This window comes from Panthera onca, chromosome B3, assembly GCF_046562875.1.
Source record: "Panthera onca isolate mPanOnc1 chromosome B3, mPanOnc1 haplotype 2, whole genome shotgun sequence".
NCBI lineage: Eukaryota > Metazoa > Chordata > Mammalia > Carnivora > Felidae > Panthera > Panthera onca.
In genome coordinates this window covers 11,568,888-11,581,862 of record NC_138344.1, presented here as the reverse complement: position 1 = coordinate 11,581,862, position 12,975 = coordinate 11,568,888, and the positions used below count along the sequence as shown (strand labels likewise).

The following is a 12,975-nucleotide window of genomic DNA, read 5'->3' as shown; positions in this document are numbered from 1 at the left end:
AGGACACTTACAAATTGGAAGTCTTTTTTTTTTTTTTTTTTTTTTTTAATTTTTTTTTCAACGGTTTTTATTTATTTTTGGGACAGAGAGAGACAGAGCATGAACGGGGGAGGGGCAGAGAGAGAGGGAGACACAGAATCGGAATCAGGCTCCAGGCTCTGAGCCATCAGCCCAGAGCCTGACGCGGGGCTCGAACTCACGGACCGCGAGATCGTGACCTGGCTGAAGTCGGACGCTTAACCGACTGCGCCACCCAGGCGCCCCACAAATTGGAAGTCTTCATGTGAGAATCGAGGTCTGCTTTTCTCGACAGACGAGAATCCCTGGAAACATAGGGCCTCTGTTCCAGGTGGCAGTCGCGGGTAGGCGCTGGGTCGCAGCCATCGCTCTCGGCCGGGGCTGTGAACACCTTGCATCTCTGAGTCAGAGAGCGTTGGTCGCCGTTTGTCATCCCGTTCGTTCCGATGTTCGTGTAGCACCAGGCCTGCTTCACTGGTTTCCTGTGCCTGCGGGGCTCTGTGGCATTTGCGTTTTTGACGCGGTGCTTTGAGTCACTGCACTTGACTGGGAGCCGGGGGCCGGAGCCGAGGAGCCCTGGCATGGTGGGGAGGGTGCAGCCCAAGGACAGAGAAAGGCGTGGAGGTGCTTGCTTCTGGGTGCATCTGGAAGGCTCTCGAACACCAGTGTTCAGGAGGGCCTGACTGGAGCCATGGTAGAGCTGGGCCGCTGGAGACCTTGAAGCTCACACTGTGCTGGAGGAGAAGCTTTGTCTCATGGACCTGACCATCAGTCCCCAGGTGCCCACCCGGAGCTTAGCGCGATGAGGTTCCTGTTGGAGCTTAGCGTGTTTACCTCCTTCAGTGGCTTGTTTCAACTGCTTTAAAAGGAAGGTTTTGGGTGGGGTACAGGGGCCGGGCCCCAGGAAGGAGGGTTGTACTTGGGAATTGTATCCTGGCCACCGGCCTTGGTGAGCAGTGGCGCTGGCCTTGCCTCCTGAGCTGGGGGCTAATCCTAGACCTATTCTCCAGGGACAGCACTGTTGTTCCTTCCTGCAGGGAAGCTTGAAGGTGGGTTTTGGAATTGGGTTCTTTCTTCAGATTTACTTACTTTTCTTTTTTTTTTAAATTTTTTAAAAATGTTTTTATTTATTTTTGAGAGAGAGAGAGAGAGAGAGCACATGTACGTGCACGAGCGGGGGAGGGGCAGAGACAGAGGGAGACACAGAATCTGAGACAGGTTCCAGGCTTTGAGCTGTCAGCACAGAGCCCGACGTGGGGCTTGAACTCGTGAACTGCAAGATCAAGACCTGAGCCAAAGTTGGAGGCTTAATCACCTGAGCCACCCAGGCACCCTTAGTTTTCTTTTTTTTTAATTAAAAAAAAAATATATATATATTTATTTATTTATTTGAGAGAGAGAGAAGGGGAGAGGGGCAGAGAGAATCTTCCTGATGCAGAACTTGATCCCATGACCCTGCAATCATGACCTGAACCGAAATCAAGAGTCAGACGCTCAACTGACTGAGCCACCTAGGCACCCCGAGTTTACTTAGTTTTCTAGGGAAGCCTCAGTAGTTATGTCTTACGCTCTGAGGTTGGAGGTGCAGGGTCAAGGTCAGAGGGAAAAATGGGAAACGCCCCTGACCCCAGAGCAGAAGCCCCACCAGGCATTAAGGCCGTGTGGCATCTCAGCCAGCTCCCAGAAGCTTCTTGGTTCTGTGTCCCCCACCCCATTTCGTTCTTATTTTCTTTATTAATTTTTTTTGTTTTTAAATATTTTATTTTTATTGAGGGAGAGAGGGCGCAGGTGGGCGAGGGTGGAGAGAGAGAGAGAGAGAGAATCCTACGATGGCCGGGGAGGGGGAGTAGAGAGGGAGGGAGAGAGGCAGGGAGAGAGGGAGAGAGAAGTGGAGTTCACCCAAAGTGGGGCTTGAGCTCACCTGAGGCGGGGCTCGTGCTCACTCCACGTGGGACTTGAAACTATGAATGGTGAGATCATGACCTGAGCCAAAGTCGGATGCTCAACAGCTGAGCCACCCAGGGGCCCTTGTTAATTTTTCTCAGTGTCAGAGGTGACATGCTCTTTGTGACAAGTAGTGTGGTTTCTGCAGCAAGCTGGTCCTCGAGCTACAGACCTACTTTAATGGGCTTAAAAATGAAATCAGCCAGGGTGGAGGAAAGGTTCGGTTGCTGGGTTTGGCTCCTAAAGTCCCCAGATGAGGGGAGGCGACATGAGGCCTCTGGGAGGAGCAGAGGGGCCCCTGGGCCAGCTCCAAGGGGAGAGCAGGCCTGATGCATTTAAAGTATTTTTTTAATTACTGACTTTGAATTTTACTTCCTCGTTTGTTCCTTTTAAAAATAGATCGTATGTTCACATGGTTCAAAATTCCTGAGGAGCCAAAGAATATATTGTGAATAATGTCCTTCTTACCTCTTGTCCCCTCAGCCACCACGCTTTCTTCTCTGCTTGCCATCAATTTCCTGTGTCTCTTTCCCGAGAGGTTTTAAAAGTAGAGAAATGAGTGTAACGTATGTACAGACACACATCAATAAATACATATCTTTCCCTATTTTTTAAAAATGTTTATTTTTTGAGAGAGAGAGGGTGTGTGTGTGCGGTGGGGGAGGGACAGAGAGAGAGAGGGAGAGAGAGAATCCCAAGCGGGCTCCGTGCTGTCAGCTCAGAGCCTGATGTGGGGCTCAAACCCACAATCTGTGAGATCAAGACCTGAGCTGAAATCAACAGTCAGATGCTTAACTGACTGACCCACCCAGGCACCCCATATTTATGTTAAAAAAACCTTTTTTTAATGTTTGTTTATTTTTGAGAGAGACAGAGAGTGTGCAAACCAGGGAGGGGCAGAGAGAGAGGGAGACACAGAATCTGAAGCAGGCTCCAGGCCCCAAGCTGTCAGCACAGAGCCAGACGTGGGGCTTGAACTCATGAACCGCAAGATTATAACCTGAGCTGAAGTCAGACTCTTAACCTACTGAGCCACCCAGGCGCCCCTGTCTTTCCCTGTTGTTAGTAACAGCTTTATAAGATAATTCTCATATCCCACAATTCACCCATTTAAAGTGTCCAATTCGTGGTTTTTAGTGCATGCACAGACTTGCGCACCATTACCTCAATCAATTTAGAAGATTTTCATCACCCCAGAAAGAAACTCCGAGCCCATTAGCAGAACCCCCATCTCCCTCCCAACCCCCAGGCTTAGGTAAACCCTATTTAGGATCAGTTTCCCTTCAAACTCCTCTTTTCCAGAATTTTCCTAGCTATTCTTTTTTTTTTTTTTTTTTTTTTTTTTTTTTTTAAATTTTTTTTTTCAACGTTTTGTATTTATTTTTGGGACAGAGAGAGACAGAGCATGAACGGGGGAGGGGCAGAGAGAGAGGGAGACACAGAATCGGAAACAGGCTCCAGGCTCCGAGCCATCAGCCCAGAGCCTGACGCGGGGCTCGAACTCACGGACCGCGAGATCGTGACCTGGCTGAAGTCGGACGCTTAACCGACTGCGCCACCCAGGCGCCCCTCCTAGCTATTCTTGTTATCCATTTTTTCCCCCCTTCTCTGAGCTTTGGGACTAACTCGTCTAGATCCCCCAACAAAAATCTGTCCGTATTTTATTGGATTTCGTTAAACTTGTAGATTAATATGAGAGGCGTGACATTGGCGTGGACGCTTTGTAGTCGGAAGCACGGCGCACCCTCCCTTTGCTGGCACGGTCCTCCGTCGGTTGTTTTTCGGTGGTGGAGGAGGCAGGGGGCGACCACAAGAATTTGCAATTGGATTCTTGCTGTCTGACAGTGTGGGGATCCCCGGTGTCCCCGGTGCATCTCCTGCTCTCTGTTGGAGTGTGAAGAGCTTGGGTTCTGGAATGTGGTAGACGTAGCCTTGAGCCCCACTTGCGGGGCAGGTCGCTCAGTGCCTCCTGGGTTTTGTTTCCTTGACTCCACGATGGCCGGAGGCTCCACTAGGAGTACGCGGGTGATGACTGGTGCTGAGTGTTGCCCCGTTGTGGTGGCTGCTGTTACTGTCACCCCAGCGGAACGGTGATGCAAGAGGGCCACTCGTGGTTCAGAGTCACATGCAGATGGTGCCCCACAGCGGGGACAGTGTCTGCAAGTGGAGATCACAGAAATCTGAGGCAGCAGGAAACCTGACCTCTGTGGGGGTGTCCTGGGAAGGCCTCGTGGGGGAAACGGGCGTGCTGTGGCCCATGGAGTGGGTGAGGCGGGAGGCACCATGAGGCTCCATCACCAGAACCCCAACTGAACCTGGCCAGCGGTACCAATGGACATGAGATTAAGATTCAGGGGCGCCTGCGTGGCTCAGTCAGTTAAGCATCTGACTTCGGCTCAGGTCATGATCTCTCCGTTCATGAGTTCGAGCCCCGCGTCGGGCTCTGTGCTGACGGCCCGGAGCCTGGAGCCTGCTGCGGATTCTGTGTCTCCCTCTCTCTCTGCCCCTCTCCTGCTTGCACTCTGTTTCTCTCTGTCTCCCAAAAATAAATAAACATTAAAGTTTAAATTTTTTTTTTAAAGATTCAGGGGAGTGAGTACATAACAGAAGAATTGGGGAGCCGAGGTCCAAACCCCATCTCTGGATGTGCAGTCTATGGGTCTGACTGCTGCACCCCCAGCTGGATTTCTCATAACAAACTAACCCTTAAGGGTTGGTTTAGTTTTGTTCCTCCTCGCGGGGAAGGGCAGGGACGGAAGGCCCCCCTCCACGTTGGCCCGCTGAGCCCCGATGTTCTGCTCCCCGGCCTTTGTGTTTGCATAAGCGGAACAGCCCCCCCTCACTGGGAAACCCGCTTCTGGGCAGCTGCTGACAGGGCCTCTGCGTAAACAAATCCCCTGGCTTTAGGATCACATTTCAGAGAAAGAATCTTGAACTTCTCCTCTGCCTTGTTAGAAATGTGTGTTTTGGCTCCTGTGGAAGGATCCTTTGTCTCTTAGAACTTCTCTGGTCTTGCCTCTTCCTGTGAAACACAGTGTGAACATTTACTTAAAGCCACCGCTTGCCATCTCTTCGTTGAGGCCATCTGGTTCAAAGGGACCTTGTTCCACGGGCGCCTGGGTGGCTTAGTCAGTGAAGTGTTGACCTCCTGATTTCGGCTCAGGTCATGATCTCATGGTTCCAAGCCTCGGGTTGGGCTCTGCACTGACAGCACGGAGCCTGCTTGGGATTTTCTCTGCCCCCCTCTCTCTGCCCCTCCTCCAAGCACTCTGTCTCTCTCTCTCTTTCTCTCTCAAAAAATGGATAAATAAAAAAATAAAGGGACCTTATTCACTGAAGAGAAATGGTGTCACCAGGGCCATGCTGTAGAGCACAGCCCAGCTATATCTTTTCCCTTCTTTGATTCTCGAATCTTCTTTAGCTGGAAGCTGTATGCCTGACAGTTTTGGCAGGCTCCTCCCCTGCCTGCCCGCCCCCCCCCCCCCCCGCCCCCGTGTATGACTGTGGAAACAGGCCTGTGTATAGAATTGCTGGGTTATGAACTCAGATCTGACTCTGCACCTGGGCTCTAGAACCAGGCGTCTAGAACTTTCTTCCTCAGGTTGGTGACCGAGATGAGGGCTGTGCCCACAAGCTGACGCACTGTCCCCTGGAGAGACTCAGGGGACTTCAGAGTCTTTGTGGCCATGTGGCCTTGGCCTTTTTCGCAGGCCAGTGTGCTTATAAACATCCCTGTGGGAAGGAGTCACCAGGATGTTTGTGTTCTTGGAAAACCTGTTCCCCGGTGGCTCTAAGCAGAAATGTTTAGGATGTTGTCACTGAGGCACTTTGTATGTATGGGTTCTTTCTTTCTAGAGCAGGGATGAGTCCTGGGGTTTTGAAGGGTTAGACGAAATAAAATTGTATGTACATGTGGAAGTTTTACCGTTAGCAGGTAGGAAAATCCCAAGATGGTTTATATTGTTACAGCGATGGTTTCACTTCATGCTGTGCCTGCCTTCGTTCCATCAGGATCCTGTGACTGGATTCTCCATGTGGTGTGTGACAGAAACCTCAGCCCAGGCTGGCTTTGGTAGCTGTCAAGGAGGGCTGGCTTTATTTTATTTATTTATTCATTTATTTTTAATTTTTTTTAATGTGTATTTTTGAGAGAGAGATTGAGAGAGAGACAGAGAGAGAGAGAGAGAGAGAGAGAGAGAGAGAGAGCGCAAGTGGGGGAGGGCCAGAGAGAGAGGGAGACACAGAATCCGAAGCAAGCACCAGGCTCTGAGCTGTCAGCACAGAGTCCGACATGGGGCTCGAACTCATGAATGGTGAGATTGTTACTTGAGCTGAAGTTAGACGCTCAACCAACTGACCCACCCAGGCGCCCCAAGGAGGGCTGGCTTTATAGTAGATTTGGAACTTGATCTCTCTCCCTCCCAATCTGCCTTCTGCCATATGAGCTTTATTTTCCATTTCTTTTTTTTCTTTTTAAGTTTATTTGTTTATTTTGAGAGAGAGACAGAATAAAAGCATGAATGGGGGAGGGGCAGAGAGAGAGAGAAAGAGAGAGAGAGAGAGAGAGAGAGAATCCCAAGCAGGCTCCACACTCTAAGTACAGATCCTGACGTGGGGCTTGACCCCTGAATTGTGAGATCATGACCTGAGCCAAACTCTGACACTTAACCAACTGAGCTGCTCAGGCACCCCTTTACTTTCCATTTCCAGAAGGTGGCAAGATGGCTTGCTTCATTTGGGTCTCAAGACCAGTGGATGGAGCATTTACTGCCCCCGGTCCAGCCTTCCTAGCAAAAGGCCATTGGCTCTGATTGGTCCCCAGTCCCGCCCCTCTTGCCGTGGCCTGGGGATTGCAACACACTGATTGGCTCGGGCTTCAGTCCCACAGCTACTCCTGGAACTGGGGGTGTGGTAGGTGACCAGGCCCCCTCAACCGCGGGGACTACGTGGGGGACTCACCCAGGCCCCTGAAGATGTAGACGCCGAAAGGAGGGAGGAAATGGAAGCTGGCCTGCTTTGAACCGACTCACGTCCTGAGGGTGCACGATTTAGAGCAAGTTCATTAGAAGTGTGCGCAGATCAATTTGGAGTAGGAATGTGCGAGCTCTGTTAAGTGGCAGGTTCTAGAAGGGCACAGAGTTTCTTGGTGTTAACGTGGAGTGGGGGTGGAGTCTGGTGGGGGTGCGGAGTGGGCTTGCGTTTGAGAGAGTGAGCAGGAAGTATCTAGAGACAGCTGGCGCCTTGCCTCTTGGCAGGCACGGGTGGTTCAAGGTGACCGCCAGGGAGCTTTGTTCTGGGGCAGCCTTTGGCCTTGGCCGTGGGAACATCAACCTCTCTGAGCCCCCTTTTCCTCAGTTGTGAGGCAGGCACCTTGTAGAGTGCTTGATGAGCTGTGACATGTGATCACATGTGATCAGTATGTGTAAATGACTTAGCCCAGCAAGAGCTCACCTGTCGTAGACTGGTATTAATTAGAAAAGACACGTTAGAGTGTCCACACTCAGAGAAGACAGAGCAGCACTGGGTGAAGTTATTCGGGCTGGAGAACTATCCGTTTTCCGTTTTCTCCCATTCTCCCTCCCTGAAGCAGGATGACACTGTTCTCCAGCCCCAGGACCCTTGGAATCTGCGGGAAATGCTCACTGACTGTTCACGCGTTTCCCTGCTTCTGACTTGGGCACTGCTAGGAAAGGAGGGGTTCGCTTCCTCTTGTGACAAATATGTGGGGAGCCTCCCATCCCGCCCCACCTGAATGCGTGCGTAGCTTGTGCATTGACCGTGACCGCCCCCCTCCACCGAAGGCACTTGTCCCTGGAGGCCGCTGTCCATGCGTCTGGGTCTCTTCAGCCTCTCACTGGGTCCCAGTTTCCCTGTTAACACGTCCAGCTGTGGAACAGTGACATCGCTCCTTGTTTGTGATGTTTCTGTGTCTCAGAGAGCTGATCATTTGAAATGTAATTTCTTCAGCTCATTACGTCAGAACTGGCATTTAAAGCATCCATGAGGGCCCTTGTTAATGGCCTCTTGTCCCTAGTCAGGGTCCTCCTAGTGAAACAGGACCAAGAGGGTCGATGGATGGATGGATCGACTGATCTATCTTTCTATCTTTCTAAGAGCCGTGGAACATATATCAATATGTAACACATGAATTATATTATTAAAACATTAATCACTTGTATATAATCAGTCAATAGATTTATATATATGTATATATATATATTTTAATATATATATATATTTTAAGTAATTGGCTTACAAGATTAAGGAGGCTGACAAGTTCCAAGATTTGCAAGGAGAACGTGCAATCTAGAAACCCAAGAGCTTGCAATGGTGTAAGTTCCCATCCCAAGGATGGCAGGCCTGAAACCCAAGAAAAGCTAGCTTTTCAGCTTAATTGTCAACATAGGGAAGAAACAAACAAAAAACAATGTCCCACCTCAAAGGCAGTCAGGCAGGGAGGTCAGTCTTTATGTTTTGGTCAGACCTTCAGCTGATTGGATGAGGCCCACCACACCGAGGAGAGCAGTCTGTTACTTAGTCTGTCAATTCAGATGTTAATCTTATCCAGAAATACCCTCACAGAAACACCCAGAAGTAATGTTTGATGAAATGCTTGAACGCCTTGTGGCAGTTGACATACAGAATTAACATATAGAATTAACCATTACACCTTTGGTGTAATCTTGGGGTTTAAAATTATTTTCTGAGGTCACATGGTTGGAATGGGTGGCATTAAACCAAGTAGGCCGTGACATTCTAGAAGCTGGTGGTGTTTTCCAGTTTCTCCCCTGCGTAACTGTTCAAGGGTCTTATTTTAAACTAGCTAAGTTAATTTTCTCATGATGAGACTCTATAAACCATCAGGAAGAAGGGAGGTGATTTTAGGGGTGATAGGGATCCACTCCCATGAAGCAGAGCTAAAGTCAGAGCCTCCAGAACCTTCTTCCAGAGTCAGCAGTCAGTCCTGCTCCAGGGCCAATGACTAAATTAGGTTTCAAGTTCCGAGTGTACCACGAGGTTTTCAGATCAGATTTCGCATTTTCTAGGCTTCCTTGTACCCGAAAAAGAGCTACAAACAGCACTGTGATTCCTCAGCCTGAAACCATCAGGCTGTCGGTCTCTTTGGGCAAAAACCTTTGCAAAGCCAGGCTTTGCAGAGAGCTCTGAACAGCTGTGAGTCATCTGGGTGGAGATGTGGGGCTGTTTTCCTGACAAAGGTGTGGTGTGAGGGTCTGCGTAGATGGGGATGTTGACCCGTCTTCAGGGCTTGGGGATGGTGGTTCCTTGTGCCTTTGTCTTGGGTGGCTTGTGGCGTCTGGAAGCTGTTTCTAATCTCCCCTGTCCAGTATCGGAGATGGAGTTGGTCAAGGATTATGAGTCAGCTAGGGCAGAAGGCAGAGACTTATTTTGCTCCTTTGGGGGGAGGTGGATAGAAAAGAAGAGTCTGTTGAGGGTTGAGAATGTAGGACTAGTGGTGTTTACAAGGTTAGTGTTTATGCTCCTGCATAAAGCCTCCTTCTAAAATGCCATTGTCCAGGACCACTGGGGAGGCGGCTGGCTGTGCCCCTCTTACCCCCCAAGCTTGGTACTGGTACCATGCCTCATCTCACGTTTGAGATACAAGCAATCACACCCATGCCTCTGTGTGTGTGTGTGTGTGTCTGTCCAGGTAGGGCAGATAGCTTTATGGTAGGGTGTGGTGATCAGCAGACTTTTTATTTTTAATGTTTCATATCTTTTTGAGAGAGGGCAAATGGGGGAGGGGCAGAGAGGGGTGGGGACAGAGGATTCGAAGTGGGCTCTGTGCTGACAGGCTGACAGCAGTGGGCCCGATGTGGGACTCAAACTCATGAACCGAGAGATCATGACCTGAGCCAAAGTCGGATGCTTAACCGACTGAGCCACCCAGGTGCCCCAGTCATCAGAATTTATAGCTGGTTTCCCCCTGTCTCTCGAAGTCTCTCCCTGAAAAACCACAAGGAGCAGGTACTAGAGGTTGTATAAGGTGCTTTATGAGGAAGATACAGGTACACATACAGGTAAATATCTACTTTTTCTACATAAGTGACAGTTTCATGTTTTTGGTAAATCATACCAGGTAAGACAAGAACAATTTGCTGTTGCTAAGAAACTATGAGAAACCTGACTGTTGGGGCGCCTGGGGGGTTCAGTCAGTTAAGCATCTGACTTCGGCTCAGGTCATGATCTCATGGTTCGTGGGTTCAAGCCTCGCGTCGGGCTCTGTGTTGACCGCTGACGGCCTGGAGCCTGCTTCGGATTCTGTGTCTCCCTCTTTCTCTATTGCCCCTCCCCTGCTCGTGCTCTGTCTCTCTCAGTAATAAAGAAATAAACTTTAAAAAGCATATACAAAAAAGAAACCTTAAAGTGAATTTCTTATTTCATCATTTTACAAACTGACCAAAGAATTTCTGCATGTGGGGGACAAAGAGGTCTTGCGTGTATCCTGGATGTGGTCACCACCTGGGAAGAGCTGACAGTCTGCAGGAGGAATGTGCAGAGTGTACGATTCTTCAGTGCCCCATTTATGATTATTTGCAGGGAGGAGGTTGTCTGGCTTCTCATAGACAGTATCAAATGTAGTCAAAACGGAGAGACACCGTAGAATACAAGGCATTTGGGAAAATAGTCAAGATAGTGGAGAAATAAATGCAAAGAGCATCAGTAGTCATGATAATAGTATTATTCCCAGTGGCATTATAAACTTTCAGCCCTGCCCTGATAAATGTAGCATCCTTCGTGCAGAGTGACTAACGCCAGAGACCGAAGGACGTGTCTTAGCACTTTCCCGGTGGCTCGCGGTGACCCTTTACCATCCCAGAGGTAAAAGCTTCGTGTTATAACTCACTGTCCCCATAAATCCTCATGCTGGAAATGATATTGACTTGTTTTTTTTTTACAAGTCCTTGTCATCTGAGAGAGGCTATAGCACTTCTGTTTGTTTATTATTTTTACTAACAGTAACTTTTGCTGAGAGCCTCCTGTGTGTAGGCTCCTTGAATTCACCATCTCATTTAATTCTCTCTTGCCTGTGAGGGGCAAATACTGTCCGTATCCTATTTTATTTAGGAGGAAACTGAGGCTTAGGGAGATTAACCGACTTGCCTGAGATCACACAGGTGGAGAGTGCCTGAGCCTTGACCCAGATCCCACCTGGTTGGCCTGTCAGTGCCACCTGTGACATCTATGCTTGGGGGGTGGGGGCGGGGGAGGGGGCAAGGGGACAGATGTGTCACGCCCATGCAAACCCAGGGCTGGATCCTGTCTTCATTGAACATTTTCATCTTTGGCTCATCGCAGATTTTCTTTGCATTAATTTTGCCCTTTTAAAAATATTGCATTGGGGTACTATTTATTTGCTCACTGGGCTTTTCAGTGCTCAGGGCAGGCATGATCATCTCCACTTTTCAGGTGAGGACCAAGAGGATTGGCGAGGTCCAGAATCTGTAAGAGTTCCCATGGCCGAAAGGGAGGGAGCTGGGACGTCTGCCAGGGCTGCCCGGAGCAAGCAGGAGGGGGCAACGCCACTTACCTCTGGGCATCATAGAGTTCTCAGGCACGTGCCTCCCTTCCTCCAGGTCGGGAAAGAGGTTGAAGAAGACCCGCAAGTATGACATCATCACTACTCCAGCCGAGCGAGTGGAAATGGCCCCGCTGAACGAAGAGGAGGATGAGGATGAGGACTCCACAGTATTTGACATCAAATACAGGTACGGGGTTTGGGAGGGCAGCAGCTTCCTCCTTGGGCCCTCGGGTGTTGGCGTGGTGGGACGGTTCACCTTGGAAAACAGCGCAAGGCCAGGGGTGGCGTCCATGTGTCCTTGTTCTTTGGTTATGTGTTTGACCTTGGGGCGTTCTGCTTATGGGGGGAGCCGCTTTGATCCCTTCCTAGAATGCACAGCACCCAGAAAGCTGGCAGAGAAATGGTTATTCCCTCTTTCCCAAATGCGAACGCTGGAGGAATCAGCTTTGCGTGAAGAAAAGGGGGACTGAATATCAGACAACGAGCTGCTCGCGCACTGCCTGCGGGGATCTGGTTCTGGCAGCTGCCTGTGCCACAGACTGCCCACAAATGGACACTTCTCTTTCAGCCACTCTAAAACTGATGGCTGAGAGCGTGGAGTGGGGCGAGGGTTACTCCTTGGCTGGAATTTACCGATGAGAAAGGGAGCCTGTAGGAAAGTCAGAATGACTTTGTGACTTCAGGATTGTAGTTTGCGTTTTGGATTCTTTTAGAGCGTGCTCTTTGGAGGTATGAGATTCTCAATGTAAGGACGGGGGTGAGTGTAGATTAGAGATGAGGGCTCAAAGCCTCAGAGAAGAGGAAGTTGTTTGCTTAAGTTTCCAGTTATTGCCGACAAAGGGGAACTACAGGTCCAGGCTGGACCCAATCCTGAGTTTTCCCTGGACAGCTCTCCAGAGAAACAGAACCAATAGGATATGTATCTACATAAAGAAAGATTTATTATAAAGGTCCAAGTCTGAAGGTCTGAGAACCAGGAGAGCCAGGGATGTAAGTCCTGTTCCAAGTGAGGGAGGAGACCAGTGGCCCAACTTGAGAACAGTCAGCGGGGAGAGTGAATTCCCTCTTACCCGCCTTTTGTTCTATTCTGGCCTCCAACTGATTGGACGAGGCCCACCCACATCAGACAAGGCAATCTACTTCATTTGGTCTACTGATAAAATTGTTAATCTCTAGAAACACCCTCACAGACACACTCAGAATGTTTGACCAAATGTCAGGGCACCTTGTGACTCTTGTCAAGTTGACACGTCAGATTAACCAGCACATGCAGCGTTTCCATTCCTGAGAAGGCCAGTCTTCCACAGCCTCTCCTGACTTGTTCTTTGTCAGCACAGCTGTTCTTGGCCCTTCTTTATAAATCAGTTGTCAGGTTCAACAAAAGCATGTTTGGGATTTTGACTCCATGCATCAGTTTGGGGGGAAATCAGCCCCTTTGTGAGAATCCTTCCAATCCATGAATATGGGATGAC

General features: G+C 49.5%; 1 protein-coding gene across 1 annotated transcript in view; it reads left to right on the top strand.

The window, feature by feature from the left end:
- Positions 1-12,975, top strand: part of FAM174B (family with sequence similarity 174 member B) — a 35,868-nt gene that overhangs the window by 11,193 nt on the left and 11,700 nt on the right. Inside the window, exon 2 of the mRNA XM_078448980.2 lies at positions 11,559-11,690. Coding sequence (XP_078305106.1) covers positions 11,559-11,690 — 132 coding nt within the window. The remainder of the gene's footprint in view (positions 1-11,558; positions 11,691-12,975) is intronic.